This window comes from Fusarium mangiferae (genome assembly GCF_900044065.1).
Source record: "Fusarium mangiferae strain MRC7560 genome assembly, contig: FMAN_scaffold012, whole genome shotgun sequence".
Classification (NCBI taxonomy): domain Eukaryota; kingdom Fungi; phylum Ascomycota; class Sordariomycetes; order Hypocreales; family Nectriaceae; genus Fusarium; species Fusarium mangiferae.
The window spans coordinates 1,415,689-1,434,062 of NW_024573932.1; the positions used below are offsets into that span (position 1 = coordinate 1,415,689).

The following is an 18,374-nucleotide window of genomic DNA, read 5'->3' on the forward strand; positions in this document are numbered from 1 at the left end:
TTTGGAGGTGGGCAGTGCAATACGATGTTCTCCAATCAGTGATGAGACTAACCGCTCGTGATGATAACGCCACTGAGCTTGACCATTCTTCTAGAAGGAAAGAAGCATTCTAACTCAAAGCTTAACACTCGTATGGAAATCGAACCTATTAAACGCTCGGAACTAGTTTCTATAACAGTTTAACTCATCTTGGCGCCGTTTTCTAGCGCCGTGATAAAACCTGCTCGTGGACTGGAAGCGCAGACCATCTGTTGATCAAAGACACACAACACCATGACAGCCAGTTCATCCCTGTTTTCGCAAGACGAGTACTACCCCAAGTTTCTTGGCGAGGTTCCACACGGTCTAGACCAACCTAATCTCTACATCCCAGATCTGCCCTCCGAATGTCACGGTCTACGGCTTTGCCGACTCCTACACTGCACCCCGCAATGCGGGGGATGGTCAAGGTGCCATGGGGAACTTGGGGGATGATCGCTGGCATCCCCAGGTTTTGTCGCTGTCAAGAAATGTCTATATAAGTGTCCGTGAAGCGCCCACCCTTTGTTCTCATCAAGGCAGTCGATCGCTTTGACTACCCAACTACTTCTCTATCTTACGAACTTCTTCTTGACTTGTATTGTGCTTCACCATGGCTCAGCGTGACGAAAAAACCGACATCAGGGACGTCGAGCCCCAGATCTTTCAGAATGAGTATCCGGAGAAGGCAATCCCTCGGGTTGACAAGATTGATTACTCTGGTGCTCATGAGAAGACTGATCCTAAGGAGATTGCTCTTGTGAAGAAGCTTGATCGATGGATGATGGTGAGTGACTGATCACTGATGGGAAGAAGATGAGTGAGCTGACGATTGTAGCCCATGCTTTGGAGTATGTATTGGCTCAACTATCTTGATCGCAATGCTATTGCTCTTGCGCGTCTGAATGATCTCGAGGAGGATCTTAACCTCAAGGGAACTGGTAAGTCTTACCTTCGCATTTCCGAGTCTTGACTAACAATCTGCAGAGTATCAGACCTGTGTTTCTATCCTCTTCGTCGGTTACATCCTTGGCCAAATCCCCTCCAACATGTTCCTTACCCGCACTCGCCCCTCCCGCTACATGGTAAGTTCACTCTTCTCCATCCACTCACAAGTGAACTAATACTAACATCTCAGGGCATCATGATGATGCTCTGGGCCATTGTCAGCGCCCTCACCGCCGTCGCAAAGGACTTCAAGGGTCTCCTCCTTACCCGCTTCTTCCTTGGCCTCACCGAAGCACCCTACTACCCCGGCGCCGTCTATCTCCTCTCCATCTTCTACACACGTAAGGAGGTCGCAACCCGCATCGCCATTCTCTACACTGGAAACATCCTCGCCACTGCTTTCGCTGGTCTCATTGCTGCTGGTATCTTCCACGGTCTTGATGATGTCGCTGGCCTTGCTGGCTGGAAGTGGCTGTTCATCCTCCAGGGTGCTGTCACTTTTGTGATTGCTGTTGCCGGCTACTTTATCCTCCCTGATTTCCCTCTTACCACTCGATGGTTGACTGAGGAGGAGAGACAATTGGCTCATAACCGTATGGAGCTTGATACTGTAGGTAACCAGGGTGAGACCAGCACCTTGAAGGGTCTTAAGCAGGCTGCTAGTGATCCTATGGTTTGGATCTTCTGTGCTATGGCCCATCTCCACTTGGCTGCCAACGGTTTCAAGAACTTTGTAAGTCTTTCAATTCCTCGATTGGGGCCAACTGCTAACAGATTAGTTCCCCTCTGTCGTCAAGACTCTCGGCTTCAACACCACCATCACTCTGGTCCTCACCTGCCCTCCCTACCTCATCGCCGGAGCCAGCACCATCCTCGTCTCATGGATGTCAGGCAAATACAACGAGCGAACATGGCACATCACCGCCTCCAAGACCGTCGCAGTCATCGGATTCGCCTCCGCCGCTGCTACCCTCAACACAGCTGGTCGCTACGTCTGCATGGTCATCTTCACCATCGGAACCTACGCCGTCAACAGTCTCATCCTCGGTTGGTGCGGCTCTGTCTGCGGTCAGACCAAGGAGAAGAAGGCTGTTGCCATCAGCATGGTTACTATGATTATGAACATCAGCTTTATCTGGACTCCTTATCTCTGGCCCAAGAGCGACGAGCCCAGATATGCTATTGCCATGGCCAGCAGTGCTGCTTTCAGTATTGGCACTGCAGCTCTTGCTTGGCTTGCTAAGATTATTCTCAAGAGGCGAAACCAGAAGCTCCGTGCTCAGGATAGCGAGACTGAGATCTTTTATGTCTACTAAAAGACATTGGGTGATGAATTGATGATTTGGACTTGACTAGGGTTTCTGGAAGGATAGTAGGATTTGAGCAGGAATCAAAGGATATAGAGATGGCAGAGTAGATATGTCAATACTTGGTCTCTTTCGCAATATCAGACTGCTTCACATAACCACATGCCGCAGTTTAAACGTGTATGTTAATTGACTACTCAAGACAAATCAGTTATTTAGTCGACATAATTTGAATAGCGTTAACGTCAAGCAAAAATGATGCCATTGTCGCTGATGGTAGACAAAAGAGATAGCTCAAAAGTGCAAAAAGAAACTCCGGTACAGGGAATCGAACCCTGGGCTCCGCGGTACTGATCTCTCAGCTTATGAGAGCGCGAAATGTTAGCCACTACACCATACCGGACGATGCTGCTTATACTTCGGCTGTTGGAATTACGCATCAGGAATGCCAAGCTGTTTGAGGGACGTACCCGCCCATGGCTTCTTAGCTTGGCCAGCGCCAGATTTGCGGATTTAGTTTGTAAGCGGAGACGCGTGACCTGCACCCAAGTCAACGTGCGCGTGAACTCGATCTTGGCAGTGGCTCGAGAAACAACCATTAGGGCTTTCCACGATCATGGTGAACTCGAAATGGTGTTCAATCAGAGTCACTGCACTAGCAAGCCAGTGACAGAAGGCATGCCTCGACTGCTTGGTTGCTGTGCTGACGTTCTGTCAGATGGTGATCCGCTGGGACCAAGGACGTAAAAATGGCGACATGGTTGTTTATAGGCAACTGGATAAGTACCAAAAGATGCGTCGGACCAACTTGGACGTGAGAAGAAGGATGCCGGCTTTATGGGTCTTTTATCGCAATGTTTCGTGCCATCTCTGAGACTACATACGCAACAATTAAGATATGAGATGATATATCGCATACTCCCCCCCAGAATGCTAATGGAAATGACACGGCTCCTGTTCGGGCCTCAATTACTGTTCATCTGGGGTGTTCGGTGAGAAGCTTTGCGGAACTTGTCAGTGTAAGTGAACGGCACGAATATCTTTCATCACTCCCATGGGCTGGATTGACCCTGCTCTGAGAAGCAAGTTCTGCATCTTCGATGGGGGATGATTCATCATCAAAACGAATCAAACGGCATGAGACTAGCAGCCCAGGCAGCACCCGCGGCTCTGCCCTCTGTCCACTGCCACTAGCAGTCTTGCCCACCCACCAGGAAAACAAACTGTCGAGCACTGCCCGCGTTCCCTTTTCGATCTCTTACCTCACGCTTTGCTTCCGATCAACTCTTTCTTCTTCCTTCTTCATACACCAACATCATCCCAAACATATCCCACGAAACCTTACATTTTCTTTACATCAACAACTCAACTCTTTACTATTCTATCATCACAAGTCGTAGACTATTCTTCACAACTCGCCCCAGACAGCTCTCACATATCACGAGCCTCAGAACCATTACCTCAACCGACATTCTCATCCAACTTCTTCGACGGTAGCAATCGCATATCTCTCTTTATCCACCTCAGCGCAACGCTGAAGACTCCTACCATACTCTACCAGAGGCATCAGCTGTTGGTATCACGACAACTGTCCATCAACTTCGTTAACTCAAGGAGGAGCAAAAGGCCCGTTAGAGTACCAACCATCGACAGCTCTCTCTTCTTTTACACAGCATCTACTATTCAATCCGAAATACTCCTACCGCATCCCACACTGCTCCTGACTGTAGAGAGCAGGTATCAACATCGCCTTAATCAACTGAAAACACGACATCTTCCACAGCGCGCCAAACGTTTGACACACAATTATCACAAACCCCTCTACCTTTCCCATATCTTCTCGTCTCAGGACCCTTCGCCGACATATTCTCAAACAAAATCTTTATCTATCTTTCGACCTTGGATCTACATCAACAGGGAAGACAGCATTACGGTAAGCATCATTCTTCATCAGTTTACTCCCTATTCTTCCTCGTTATATATCTCATACTAACTCTCTCAGATGCCATCTCCCTTTGACAAACTCCCTATGGAGGTTAAGGTTGCGATCCTGGGTTACCTGATCCCTCCCATGTGCAACCCAATGAACTACGGGGTCCACCCTCAGGCAGCTTACGCCACCGTAGGAAACTTGAAGCGTGTGTCCAAGGGTTTCGAGGAAGTAGTTGATGCGATCCACTACATCAAGGCCATCGCAATCGCTGATGGGGAAATCAAGTTCACGATGAATCCCATCCAGGACGATCTCGTGGTGTTCTGGATGGCCATACCAAAGCCACTTCCCAACAGTTCCTGGATTCGATCCATGAAGGCGGCTAACTTTGAGGTGGATGACGACGCGCTTCCCATTCGTCGTCTGATCGTTTCCAACCACTATCCCATGCAGCCCCAGTCTCAGGACCCCCTAGGATATGGTAAGTCTTCTCAATACGTTTGATGGTAATCGCTAATCTTATTAGTCTCCCGAGCCAGCCGATCTCAATCCGTCAAGAACACTCTTCGCTGGAAGAACGAGCCTTTCGAGACCGACCTTCTCATGTTCGCTCGCTTCCCACTACTCAAGGAGGCCGTCGTTTCGGTATCCATGATGTCCCGATTGTGGCACATCTCCGGTTTCCAAATGGAGGGACCAGATGTTGAGGCACCGCGCCCGAACGGCGAGACCTGGGGATTCAACCGCGTTGGGTCTTACAACGCCGCTGCGGCACGATATTTTGAGGCCAAGGGCATCCAGGCCGACACTGGAATCACCTGGGAGTTCCCAACCTCAGTTTTTAGAGCTCACCATGCGACTATTGTCTCGGAGCCAGAAGATCTCCATCCGCGTGTTGGTGAGCATGGCGCCTTCATTCAAGCTAATGACCTACCATTCATTGGGCTGCATGGGTATAGCCGTGGAACCCGCTCACTTGGAGGAAAGTGGGCTGGCTTCCGATACCATACCAGAACCGAAAAGGTTCAATTTTCACCACTAGCGTGGCATGAAGTTGAACCGATCATCGATCAGTTGGAAGACGCCCCCTCAGCTGGTCAGTCACTGCGCAATGGGCATCCACAGTTTATCGCGCGTGTGTGGATGATTCGCGAGGGAGACGAGCCCAAGGATGAACCACATCACTGTTGGATGGATGTGAAGGAGCCCAAGAAGAACGACGCGGACGAGCCCTGGGAGCAGGAGGAGCCATATGTGGAGCAGATCGCCAACACTTAGAAGATGGTGCGCGATACTCTGCTTCGTCGACACGAGCATGCAGGCTACACTCTAGAGCTGAACTGAGAGAATGCCAGGGCCGAGGATCATATGGACATGTGAGAAGTGACGAAACCGGATGGAACTGACTGTTGGGGTACATCGGACGGACGCTCTGCGGAAATTGTGCTGCCTATGTGGCAAGGAGACTTACTGAGGAGAGACGAAGGTACCGATGTTGGCGTCTGAGCTGAGGTTTGAGATTGTGAAAGCTCTTGTGAAAGCTCTTGTGTTTGGAGTTTTTGGTTGTACGGTTGTCTTATGTTCATTGTACGACTTGTAATGGTAGCTATCATTCACGTGAATAATTCTTTCTTAAACACCAGAGTCCTAACACGCGTTGCAGGTTGCCACCCAAAAGCCAGCGGGGCATTAGTCTAGATCCCAGGATACAGGAATTCATGAAAGACGGGATTTCCTACGAAAGATTGAGATAACATATGTTGTCTGATGACTGCTTTTAGTGACTCTCTTGGGGAAAAATAGACCGGTGATGGAGAAGATAAGGAGTTCCAAGAGGCCATGGCCATTCTAATTCGTGTAAGGCGCGTGATGCGAGTATCATCTGTCAGGTCTATCATCTCAAAGTTACATATTAGTGACAAAATTTGAAGTCGAAAAAGGTTCTTTCAGAAGTCGCGTCGTCCTGGAACCCACCACCAGAGTACGCGTAAATCCCAAGTAAACCTCTTTACCATCATGATTACGAACCCCTTTGGATCTTGGACGCAACACGACACGGGTCCCAAACAGCAGAAAAGTTGGACTTTGAAGGAGTCATTTGGCCCACAGTTAAATACGAAATGCGACACCATGAACTCTGAAATGGACTTTTCGATCGATGCAGAGGCAGGCGTCGCAACTCTGGCGAAGCGGTTCGGAAGCGGGCTAATTAGACAATAGGCAAATTCCCCAGAAACGATCATTTCGTCGGATGGTAGGAAGTGACTTGTGGCCTCTATAGAGTACCTCTTCGTTGGGGAATAGGTAATGTTGTATCGCTGTGGGAGCAGGAGCCACGTCGCGCTACAAATGAACAGCCCTTGACACAACAGCAGCGACATTGGTTCCTAAGATGGCTTGAGCGCCTTGATCTAAAGTTCAAGTAGGCTTTGTATGGAATTATATGCACCGAAAGTCATCTCGCTCCGGTAATTCTCGACCCTCTTGAGGTTCGTTTCCATCAGTGCATGTGGGCCCGAAATGAAACCCAAGGGTATTCTCGAATTTTGTCCGTGTTAAAGAAAGTTTGTAAAAGATCGTGTCGTGTTACCTGGCCCCAGCCCACGTCCTACCAGGAAAAGCATGCATAGGCCAGAACGGAGGGGAATGAGAGCAGTGAGAGCAAAGGTGATGTCCTTCAGGGTCTGGGCGCATATGATGGATTGTTGATGGGCTGGTGAAATTGAAAGATCTCGGAAATAATAACGTGCTAGACTTGCTGCGTGAGATTCACAAGGCTGCTGGCCAGGATATCTCAGAAACGTCTTTTTCTCACTCCCTAATATCACGGCATGAAGCGGCTAATGATAGGTCACACGCCATCGGGAGATTTTATTTCTTCATTCAATTTTCTGATCGTGAATCCTTGCAGAAAAAAATAATACTCACTTACTCATTGACAACAGCAACAACAATAACAACATCCATCTCCAACTTGGCTTAAAAGGCTTGACACACGCCCTCGACCACGAGCGAGGGCTTGATCAGTAACAATATTTCACAAGAGATAACACAAGCTTAGGCATTATTGTCAATACTATAGACTGATCTAAGTACCTGCCTTTCTTCATCACTCACGCCTTCTAGTCTTTCCGCTCTCTCAGAATCCACACAAGTAGCACTCCTGACTAATCTCACACATCCATCATCATTGCTGATCGCGCCATATATTGCGAGCTCCCTCAAAGAGTAGTCCAAGTATAGAGAAGTAATGTATTGCCAGTGTTGAGGGACAAAAGTCTGTCACTGTTGATAAGTGGGTTGAATCTTCGCGGATCCTTTCCATCGACTCCAAACTCTCGCAGTTCTCAGTACGACTCATACTTACACGTAGAGACACTTCAGTCCGTCAATGGGGGCCGATAGTGAAATGGAGAGGTGTAGTCCCAGGGTGATGGATGCAAGCACGGACCATTTTCCAGGTAGTGGCTAGTTGCTTTACCCAAGGTTCATCAGTCTGCACGTCGTATTCCTTAACCTTGATCCAGCCGTAAGCACCACCAGGAATCTCCTTCTTCTTGTCCCGAATAGTCTAAACCCGGGACACGAATTCTGGGTCCTGGTTCTCCAGAAGTTGGCGTCCATTTTGCGGCTGCTGTCGTCGATGGATCATAGGCTGAACTTCATCCCAAGTAAGTGGTCGGAATTCAACCTCCTCGGACTCGAGGTAAACACGAAAGCCCGCCCATTGTCCGCCTTGAGAAAATTCCTGGATGCGCTGGTTGCGCCAGTCACGGCGAGTCTTGCTGTAGCCGTGCAGGCCAATCATCGGGACCTCGTCGATGTTGACGTAGTCATCCAACCGAGGATGAATCCAGCGGATTCCTGTATGATGAACAGGATGGTTGAGGTCTCCCGACACTGGGTCAGCACGTCGATGCTCCGGCTGGGGGCCATGTTGTTGGAACGATGATATGTGCCAGCCAGGAGCGGTCTTGACCACAACATCCATCTCATGAAGAGATCCTAACTCTTGGGCGATGGGAAAACTTGTTTCGAAAGGTAGATTCTCCTCATAAGCAGTATAGCGTGGGTGATGACCCATTACATTGATAGCCCATGGCTGCCAGGAACGTAGAAGTCTTCTCTGCATGGGTGTATATGAAGCCCACCCAATTGGGAAAGGGTGAAGGGTCACGAGCCGACGAACGGCATGAAGGTTGGGGATCCGGGGGGTTTTGAGAAAGCCGGGAAGGTTCGTACCCATGACCAAAAGCGCGTCACGTTCACAGTCAAAGGTAAATTCCTGACCAGCAGAGTTGTGGCCGGTAAGGGGTCGGGCCTTGAGAAGGAGGTTTCGGAATGTGTGGCATGTTGCCATGATAGCGCGGGTTGCGTCGCGCTCGTTGCTGATCCCTATCTTTCCGTCCGCGAAGAGATATTCTGGTAGGATCATTGGAGGAATCGCCAACTGGATGATTTTGATCTGAATCTCCGCGGGGAGATCCATAAACTTAGGGCCTGCCATCTTGAGCGGTGATGTATGCTGAGACCGAAGATCTGTGGCTTGCTTGTCACGGCTCTCTGATTTTGAAGACGTATCGAGAGATGACGCGGGATGGTGGGGAGGGACTTGGGATGAGATTGGTCTACTGAGGATGTTGACGTCAGAAAGGTTCTCGAAGTAACGGACAATAATTGAAACTTTTTGCTTACCATCAATATCAAGACCTTGCCACGCCGTCTCCCAAGTCGGGACTGGTAGATGTAAAAAGGGTGACGGGGAAGACAACGGCGAGAAGTTGAGGGTGTCGCTGAAGAGTACAGGCAAGAGAGAGGATGGTGGAAGACGTCTCTTTGCGTGTTAAGAAAATGAGCGTTGAAAAGAAGTCTTCAGGCTAAGACCTTCTCGTGTCAGAACCTTTTGAGATGAGGTGGTGAGGAAAGGAAAGTTCTCGGGAGGTCGAAAGATGAGGGATGGGATAAACAACGCCTGTGGCCTGGCAGTGTATTTGGAGACTACTGGCACTGGCATTGACTGATCCCTTTCCCAGTGGCACACAAGTCTCGTGACGGGAGGGCCAGTGACAGGAATCAGCTGTTGGCAAACACAATCCCAAGTCCTAGTCCATTGTGGGGTTAGAGAAGAAGGCGTTCAATATAATGATTGGCTTTGAAGAACAGACAACGATATCGAAGAGAAAGATACTGCTGGTTCAAGTGGAACACCTAGAATTTGCAGCTGTTCTAAACAACAAACAAGAACATCGAGTCACAAGGCGTACGAGAGCACGGCAAGGCCCCGGTTAAGATTCAGATACCCCATGAAATGATTTTGACTCCAAAATGACTTCTCCGAGCTGATGTCTAGCTACTCAGTAGATCTCGAAGTTCTCAACCAAATGCTCCGCATCATGGAACAACATATCCAAGTCAAGCCCATACAAGTAACAATCACTCACCAACAACCATCCCTCTCCCTCTCTCTTCCTCAACAAAAACGGTTCAGTCGAACCAGGGAAATAAACAACCCGATCCCCCGCTTTCGCTCTTGGGCTCGCAAGTCCCAAAGACCCCTTCTCACTTGTAAAAAGACACCGCCCATAGCTCGCAAACGTGAACTTTTCGAAAAACTCTCTGAGATCATAACCGATAGCTTCAGGCTCTTGGTCTGATTTCTCCTCAGAACTTGAGTCGGGGTCCTTTTCTTCTGTGTCTTTCCCGACGCTTAACCACCAGAGGTAGAACTCGCGGTCGCGAAGAAACATGGACGCATCTGCTGACTCGAGAATACCGGCGCCGCAGTGTCGATACCACTGGGTGAAGCCCACACCAACGCTGAAGAGCTCAGAGCCATGAGTCGCTGTAAGTGTCGTTGCAAAAGCCTTGCTCAACGGAGATTTAGAATCCTTCCACTCGGGAACGAGTTTGACAGCAAGACTTTCCCACTCTTTCATCACTCTTGCAAAGCCCTCAGTTCCCGGTGCGTGACCGACTCCATCCTCAAGTTCCGGCCCAACTTCACGAATCGTATCAACCATCTTTCCCCTGATCGTCAAACTTCCATATTTCGAAAACTTCAAGCCTGGAAGATACTCCCTGCCTAGTCGTTCCCTGGGAAAACTAAGTCGCGTTCCATCCGCACACCGTACATCGTAGTTCTCCTCAGCGTCTTTGCGATACGGTGCGTACCAGTTATCCCCTGCGAGACTGTTGGTCGAAGTGTCCGTGAAGTCAGGGATCCAAGATGGAAGGTTTGGATAACTGCGCTTTGCGCCGATATCCTCGAGGATACTGAGATCTTTGGTGAGTTTGATCACAGCCTCTGTGAACTGACGAAAGATATCTTCCACGGGCAGATCATAGTCAACAGGTATGAACCCCGGTTCGAATAACCCCAGAATACCATAGATCTTATCCCGAGTCTCAGTGGTCTGACAAACACGACTGTACCTCAGAATACTCATCGGATCACTACCAACCCCCAGCATCCTCAGACTCCAAACATGACTATCCGGATCGAATCCCTTGATCGGATGATCCCCTTCACCGCCACGTGGAGACGACAGTCCCTTCGCACCATTCGAAAATTCTGCTTTCCAACCGATCCCCATGTCCCTCCAGGGCGTCGCCTCTTCTCCACACATCATGACCGCTCTTTTCGCAAGAGCTATCTCTTGAATCACCCATGTGCGGAAGAACCAAGGTCTTTTGACAAGCGCGGTCCAGGCGCGTCGCTTTTCTTCTGGTGGTGTTGAACCGTTGTGGAATGAGTCGGCGATGCTTTCGTCGTTAATATGCTGGAATACGAGATGTGAATCCTCGGCTGCGTCGCCGAGCCACACTACGACTTGACGGGCTGATTTGTAAATGTCGCCCATGATGCGAACTTGTTGGTTTCGTTCCCCGTGGACGGATTGGTTGATACACAGGGCGTCGACCCAAAGTGTTCGGATGGTGTTGGGAAAGCGGAGGTGGATGAGTGCGGAGTGGAGGTTTGGTGTGATTGAGATGTCTTGATCGCCGAGGTTGATGTATCTGACTGGTGTTATGTCACCCCAGACATAGGAGAGTGCTTCGTAGTCTGGTTGAAAAGTGATATCGCTATCTACCAGGCGTCCGACAAGAGGGTCTGTCCGGTTGCTCGAAGGGAGGAGTTCGAGTAGTCGAAAGGAGCTACTGCTACGCAAAGGCTGATACACGTCTGCTGAAGAAGTGGCCCCCAAAGGAGAAGCTACTACTGGGTCATCCAACCTCTGTGGACTTGAGTGAGGAACCTCCTGTCTGCTTTTGACCATATTCTCAATCTTCTCATCCCAAGCTCGCTTCTCCACCGCCACAGTTTGAGCAACACGCCTCCTAACCTCGGCATACGAACCCATAGTCCAACCTTCATTACCAGAGAGCTTCCCCTCCACTAACCTTACGATCTCGAGCCACTCCTCAATATCTTGGAACGATCCTCGGCCGCTTTTTCTCATCACAGTGCATGCATCAGCATGCAATCCAGGACACGTAACATCAGCCCCCGCTTCCAACACCATCTTGATAACCGGTAAGTTATGTTTGATGATAGCGGTATGAAGCCAACTTGTCTTCTTCGCTTTGAGGTTCTCACGATGAAGACGTCGCCTTGAAACAAGGACCGTGTCGATATGTGGCCCCGGGTACTCGGTAATAATATATCTCGTCTGCTCATGGTACATATAACCAGAGGAGAGAAGCCACGTCACCATCTCTCCCCACGACTTGGGATCATCAGGTAGTTTGGCACCGTACTCACCAACACACCAGCGTAGGAGACTCAACCGTCCTCTCTTCAACGCTCTCTGCTGTAACGGCACTGGATCAAGCTTGATACCATGGGAAACAAGCAACTTTGCCATATCAACACTTGAAACCCAGGTTGGCACTTCTTCGAGTCGTATGCCTTTGTCAAGAAGCCGGCTGGCTGCTTCAAGCTTATTGCTCTGTGCGCAATATCTCAATACAGCCTGGTAGTCCGAATTCTCAAGATTGCTCGCGTGTGTCATGAATGCTTCTAGAAACTCGAGGAGGGTCTCATCGTTTCCATAAGGGCCTGCTGCTATCGCGACTTCGATGGGCGTCAGATCCCCGTTAGTGCTCCCACGGTTGAAGATACAGTTTCGACGACAGCTGGCACTTTCGCCATGCTCTATGAGAGCCAAAGAGATATCGATATTGCGACCTGCGGCTGCAGCATGGATCGCTGTCCCAAAGCTCGAGCCCTCGCCTTGCCCACCGTCAACCATTCTGGGTCCAGCGATATCAGTAGCGGCTTCATAAGCCAGCAGCTTCTTTGCAACGTCCAGAGCTCCCTTGCGACAGGCAATATGAAGCATCATGACCAACCCTGAATCATCTTTAGGACATGAAAGACCCTGCTCCAGAAAATACATAATGATGCCGCCCCATGTAGCTTCGATGTCAAGATCCCATAAGGGCACGTCAAAGTTCACACCAGGAGGCCAACCGACCCACGTCATATCAACAATCTCCTGCGGTGAGATCAAAGCGTCGAGTGTGACCTGAAGAAGGTTTGCCTGTTCTTTGGGCTCGTCTTCCACAGTCTCCCCATTTTTAGCAGCCTTTCGTATCTTGGCGAGCTGCTCTGGAGATCGGCGTGGCTGGAGTGTAGAAATGTCCGCTCCAGATTTGATCAAGAAGCGAAAGAGCTCTTCATACCCCAGCATACAAGTATAAACAAGCGGTGAGTACCCCTCATTATCCAAGCAATTCACGGCTGCCCCATGAGCCATAAGCAACTTGACCATTTCAAAAAGCTCAGTGTTCGACTTCTTCGGGTCCTCGCCCAGATACCCCGGGTCAATCTTTGCCCTCTTAATCGCAACCTGCAACAGATCCCTCTCCCCGACGAACAAGTCCCCCGAGTCATCTTTCTCGAGCAGCGCACGCGCCAGAGGATAATCCACTCTCAGCTCTTTGGCGAGGCACTTACGTACGGCTTCGACATGATAAGTCTTGAAAACGGGCGATGTTCTATACAGAGTGAAGAATTCGTCGAATTTTATTTTCTCAAGATCGGTCAGGAGTTCGTCTCTTTCTGCAGAAGGTTTTCGACTGCAGATGCTGAGTAGCCATTTGCCTGCGATTTCTTCGGGTGAGGCCATTTTGGTGATTACGGTGAGTAAGACGTCGTCACCCTGGCTGACGGTGTTGAGACTCTGCCTAGCAAGCGGGGCGAATGGATCCTGGTTATAATAATTTAGCGCTATATCCGTAATGTCCCAGCCTTTGTGCTCGAGCCGTGATCTTAGTGAACATTCTCTCAGATCCGGGAATTGAGAAGGATCTAATTCTAAAACAGACAGCGTCATAACTCTTCCAATTTCGCAGCGCTGTAGCATTGAAATGGTCAACATCAAATTTTGGCTCTACGGCTTGTCACGCAGCTAAACTCCGTCTTACGCCCCAGCAATTTCACCACCAGGATCTCAATAAAAAAATTACATTGATCCCAACATACGTAGTCTCCCAAGCCGACCTCGGTAAGTTAAAAGGCATCAAAGTTCAGTCGTCGATCACAATCCTTGCGCAGATCTGGGGGAATCCTAAAGCCACGTCCGACTTAGTGCTGGTCTCAGCGCCACGATCCGTTTCTGTCTCTGATCTGTCAATTACCTTTATCCGAATAAGTCGATGGAACAACACGTTCTTTGACATTTCTAGTGGGACAAGCAACTTCATTGTCTCCATCTTTAGGCGCTAGGATGGAATCCCTGAACTGGGTCTCCAGCACCGTCTGTACAAGGGACATACAATGGTTGTTGCCATTCAGGAACCAAGCGCATATGCCATTGAGGGGTGGACTATTCCCTCTCGGATCGCATTTTTCTCGCCCAAGATAAAGCAACGTTCTGAGACTCTCGTCATTGAAATGAGCTACACTGTTGAAATCTACTATCCCGATGACGATCTGGATGAGGATGGAGATCCGATAGAGAACGATAGTTTCTGGGACGTAGATCATCATAACTTGAGGACTGACGAGGCCGGGCCTGAAACTTACTCAAGAAATTCTCGCTCTTAAACCAGACCTTCCAGCTATTACGCACATCGGACTTCAAATTGTCTCAACAGAAGCAAGGTTTAAGATATTTTGCGGTTCAGTCTTTTGAAACCATGATGAACTAAGAAGTATATGTCGTGAAATTGATATAAGTCTCGTGAAATCAGCTGGAGTCATTCACATGCTCCTGTCGAATCCTTTCCTTCTGTACCCTCACAGCCACATAACTTGCAATGATCTCTCCAAGGAAATCATCAGAAATATCAATGTAGACACGCATCTCCCACCATTTTCCACCCTCATTTCCAGGCTTCTTTGTTTTCCATACCAACGCCACCAACCTATCATAAGGGTCAAGGAGACACAGTATGCGACCCTTAGCACCATCACCATCTGATGAAATCTTGCGCATTTGCCACAGTAGCACGCCTTGTGAGCTATGCCATAAAGTCCCAGCGCCGTAAAGATCCCAAGCAAGTTCTTCTTCTGCCTCCATCTTGTAAGTGCTCCATGATTTGTGCGATGTGACTTGGCGGTTTAGGACCTTGATATCCGCATCCCAGATTGTATTGGCGCGAAGATGGATCTGCGCGATCTCCGTCGATAAGCCTTGAGATCGCATCGAAACTTGAAAATGGGGGCCTGATTGATGCCGATTCCAACTGCAAGAGGTTGATTGGAGGTATTGGCTCTCTTTTTTGTCGCTGGGTTGAGGGCTAGCCATTCCTGGTGTTTCTATGGTGTAGTTGGTTGAAAATTCGGGTGTGAGGCTGGTAAACGAAGAAGGAATATTATACCGGCCCTTTTCGATTCCAAACTTTCGCTTTGGTTTTAGATCGGCGAAGCGCTTCTGGGGATTTACAACCCAAGCTTTGTTCATGTCACCGGGGACGCCAAGGGGACTCTTAGCCGCTTTGGCATCCGTCTTGTCGCTCACTACCACCAAATCTGATTCATGGTACTTGACTTTTGAGTGCGCATTCTTCTCAGAAACGAGGCGTAGACCGCAATTCCGACAGAAGAAAGCGAGCGAGCTGTCCATCATGCCAGCGATGCAGCAACACGCACAAACCATGATAGACATGCAGAATATGAAGGCCCTGGAGATTGTAAGTCACCAATCATGGAGTAAAGCAATGATCTTTTCCTTACTCAACGCCTGTCGAGCTGCTGGAAGTCGGGACGTTGAAAGGCTCGTCTCTGTTCCCGCATGCTGGACATTTCACGAACTGAGCATCTGCGTAAACAATTTGAGGGTCTCTCTTAGTTGGAGGAGTCATTTTTTGTGCTCAGACGTGGATTTATTTGGACTTGAGCGGCTGAAGACACGGGCGTTGTTTATGTACAATTTAAGCTTGTGTTCTAGGCTAAATCTAGCCAGGTAATTCCGTCTGTCATTCTGCCTGCCAAGGGTTGTGGCTTGCCCAAATGGACCAATTAGTGTGAGAGGAATCGCCACGGGGCCCTTCACGCAATTGCCAAAAAGTATCTGTGCGCTACTCTTCATTTTACGTTTCACATAAAATTATTCTAATTGTCTTTACTTGGTCTCACCTCTGTTTGACTCTATCCGCTATAGAGCTCGTAAGAAATTTCGTTGACGCCGCTTAGGAGCGATTGAATAGTCATACAGGGCCATACTATTCCTTCGCGTGTGTATGAAATAATTCGTCTCGCCAGTACCCATTCTTGCGTAATCCCTAGTGGATAAAGGACTCTGGTTCTCATCCGGATCTTGGACTGTTTCGTTGCTCCAATGACTGGCTTACAGTGATCCCAGCGGTTCTACGAAGGGCTTAACGTATGGGATCTTGACAATCTCCCGTGCCGGTGATCTTGCGGGTTCAATGAAACAACCCTTGGTGGAATCGCGCGCATCAGCAGCGGCGACGACCAGATAAGCATTCTCGTAGACATAGCCAATCTTCTCCGGTTCGCGCAACCACTCTTCGCGGTTTCCTTCAACGCTGCATAAGCAGTCAATCTAGAGATATCGTAGGTCACCTTACGGGGTATATGGTGGTATCACTATTTACAAAGTCTGTAGCCAGCTCACGTATGGTACACGGCAGCCAGATCGGTGCGTGAATCCCATATTGAATCATCTACCAATCACAATTCAAGAGCCATTGACAACCCTGAATCGTTAAATCTTGCGAAAACATGTACGGCTCCTCTCCACTCATAGGTTGGTACCCTTCTGGTCCCCGCAGGCGACCTCGACAGATGTATATGATCGCCCAAGCTCAGCCCGTCTCGGTCCGAACTCCAGATCGTTCAGTTCAACCCAAGCACCGACTCAGCTTAGAGCGGCAGGAGCTCAGTTCTAGAAGTGGAAATGGATTTTGGCGTGCTTGAGCCATGTCTCCGAGTTACTTGGTATTAATTCAAGCCTCGCTGTAATGTGGCAGATTTTGGCGCGCTGATCGTTTGATCTTTTGAGTTTTACCCCGGATTTGGGTTCGATCTATGCATTAGCGTGGAGCCATGTGTTTGTTCCATGGCCACGGCCAAGGAAATGGAGAATGCGGCATGCAATATTTAACAAACCCATTTTCCTCAGTATGGAAACTGTCCGCGTTTCTCGATTATTATCTTTCATGAATCTCCAGCATGGGTCAGTACGGATTTTTAATACCGGACAGATACGTCCGTGAAGTTCCTGGCGAGGTCGACATGAATACAGCCAGCATATTCTGGGGCTTTTCTCTAGGCGTCGCAGTGTTCTCGGTTGCCAAAGCATCGGAGCAGAGCTGGAGGGCATGGAAAAGGCGTCGACGTGTCACGTCTTATGTCGCCATGATCTGGGCGGTTTGGTTCAGCAGTATGGTCCTTGGATGTTTAGCTTGGGGCTTCCAGCGGCAATACATAGATCCCAGGTGAGTCTTGCTAATGCTGGTAATGATCTATGAGTATTTACTGACCCTAGCCCAGCTTTGGCTTCTACTTTTCTGTTGGTATGTTTCCAACCATCCATCGCGAGAAGTGTCTTCTGACATACGCCAGCTCTCTTTTGGGCACTTCAAGTCCAATTCTTACTTCAAATCATCCTGAATCGTCTCGGCCTCTTGATGGTTGTTCCCGGCCGAGCCGCACGTCTCAAATGGATCGTATTCGCCATCATCTTGGCAGTCAACATCAGCGTGTTCATCATCTGGATGCCAGCGCGCCTACAAATCAATGACCAATGGATATGGCTGAATAATATCTGGGATAGATGTGAGAAAGTCATCTTTGCTCTAGTCGATGGAGCTTTGAATGCATACTTCATCTACCCCGTCCGGTCGAGGCTTATTGAGAATGGGTTGACCAAGTACATCCCTCTCTATCGGATGAATCTGTTTCTAATTTTTGTGTCTCTTTCATTAGATGTAAGTAGAGTGATCTCACTTAACTTTCATAACTGACGCATTTCAGGTTGTTCTTGTTGGTCTCATGTCTTTGCCAAGCAGTCTGGTGTAAGTCTTTTTCTTGCTTTAATATTAACCACTGACGAGCTCAAGTTACCTCTCGTTCCACCCAGTGTGCTATCTCCTAAAACTCCAGATTGAAATGAAAATGGCCGAACTCATCACAAAGATTGTGCGTTCCTCTGGAGCAACAGGCAAAGACAACTACCACCAGTCCAGTGCAAACTATGCAAGAAGCATGGCAACACATACCATAACCAAGCCGTCGGCCACCCATTCACATTCAGGTGTTCATGGAACATTTGCCGGAAACAACACAACCCATATCGAGGCTGGTGAACGTGATAGCTCTATTGAGGTGGAACTTCAAGAGCGCATGAGTATGAGTCCAAGCGGGATCGTGAGGACCGTTGAGACGACGGTTGCGACTTCACCTGCTCAGATTCACGACTATCGTCGTTCAGACAGCATAACAAGCTCAACGGCAGGATTGGCCTTTTAGTAGAAGCGCTAACGTGCATGATAAGCGAGTGCTCCAGACAAGCGAGTGCTCCAAAAATCCCTCAACCTACACTATCACTTTTCAATCAGATATTTCTCAACAATCCAATATGCCAGAGTCTCCAAATGAAGCTAAGATTATTCTTGCCCTTCAGGCCCTCCAGAATGACCCAAAATTAAGTCTTAGAAAGGCCGCAGCTATATATCATGTTGACCGCTTTGCCTTA

General features: G+C 49.0%; 6 protein-coding genes and 1 non-coding gene across 7 annotated transcripts; 3 read left to right on the top strand and 4 right to left on the bottom strand.

Moving 5' to 3' along the window:
- Positions 1-631: 631 nt before the first annotated feature.
- FMAN_08226 (uncharacterized protein) lies at positions 632-2,282 on the top strand (the record flags this gene model as incomplete). Its single annotated transcript, XM_041821676.1, has 5 exons — positions 632-805; positions 857-959; positions 1,006-1,103; positions 1,157-1,699; positions 1,746-2,282. The coding sequence occupies 5 exons, from the start codon at positions 632-634 to the stop codon at positions 2,280-2,282; spliced, it is 1,455 nt and encodes a 484-aa protein (XP_041687433.1).
- A 304-nt stretch (positions 2,283-2,586) lies between these two features.
- Positions 2,587-2,676, bottom strand: tRNA. The gene is given in 2 exon segments: positions 2,587-2,621; positions 2,640-2,676. It is a non-coding gene; the product is annotated as a tRNA-Glu (tRNA).
- A 1,599-nt stretch (positions 2,677-4,275) lies between these two features.
- FMAN_08227 (uncharacterized protein) lies at positions 4,276-5,484 on the top strand (the record flags this gene model as incomplete). The annotated part of the gene is made up of 2 exons (XM_041821677.1): positions 4,276-4,687; positions 4,733-5,484. 2 exons carry the CDS (start codon positions 4,276-4,278, stop codon positions 5,482-5,484), a joined length of 1,164 nt encoding a protein of 387 aa, XP_041687434.1.
- Positions 5,485-7,777: 2,293 nt separating this feature from the next.
- On the bottom strand, positions 7,778-8,713 carry FMAN_08228 (uncharacterized protein; the record flags this gene model as incomplete). The annotated part of the gene is made up of 1 exon (XM_041821679.1): positions 7,778-8,713. One exon carries the CDS (start codon positions 8,711-8,713, stop codon positions 7,778-7,780), a length of 936 nt encoding a protein of 311 aa, XP_041687435.1.
- Positions 8,714-9,560: 847 nt separating this feature from the next.
- On the bottom strand, positions 9,561-13,337 carry FMAN_08229 (uncharacterized protein; the record flags this gene model as incomplete). Its single annotated transcript, XM_041821680.1, has 1 exon — positions 9,561-13,337. The coding sequence occupies one exon, from the start codon at positions 13,335-13,337 to the stop codon at positions 9,561-9,563; it is 3,777 nt and encodes a 1,258-aa protein (XP_041687436.1).
- Positions 13,338-14,399: 1,062 nt separating this feature from the next.
- On the bottom strand, positions 14,400-15,516 carry FMAN_08230 (uncharacterized protein; the record flags this gene model as incomplete). Its single annotated transcript, XM_041821681.1, has 2 exons — positions 14,400-15,336; positions 15,389-15,516. The coding sequence occupies 2 exons, from the start codon at positions 15,514-15,516 to the stop codon at positions 14,400-14,402; spliced, it is 1,065 nt and encodes a 354-aa protein (XP_041687437.1).
- Positions 15,517-16,849: 1,333 nt separating this feature from the next.
- FMAN_08231 (uncharacterized protein) lies at positions 16,850-18,148 on the top strand (the record flags this gene model as incomplete). Its single annotated transcript, XM_041821682.1, has 5 exons — positions 16,850-17,115; positions 17,171-17,193; positions 17,243-17,607; positions 17,654-17,694; positions 17,740-18,148. 5 exons carry the CDS (start codon positions 16,850-16,852, stop codon positions 18,146-18,148), a joined length of 1,104 nt encoding a protein of 367 aa, XP_041687438.1.
- Positions 18,149-18,374: the final 226 nt, after the last annotated feature.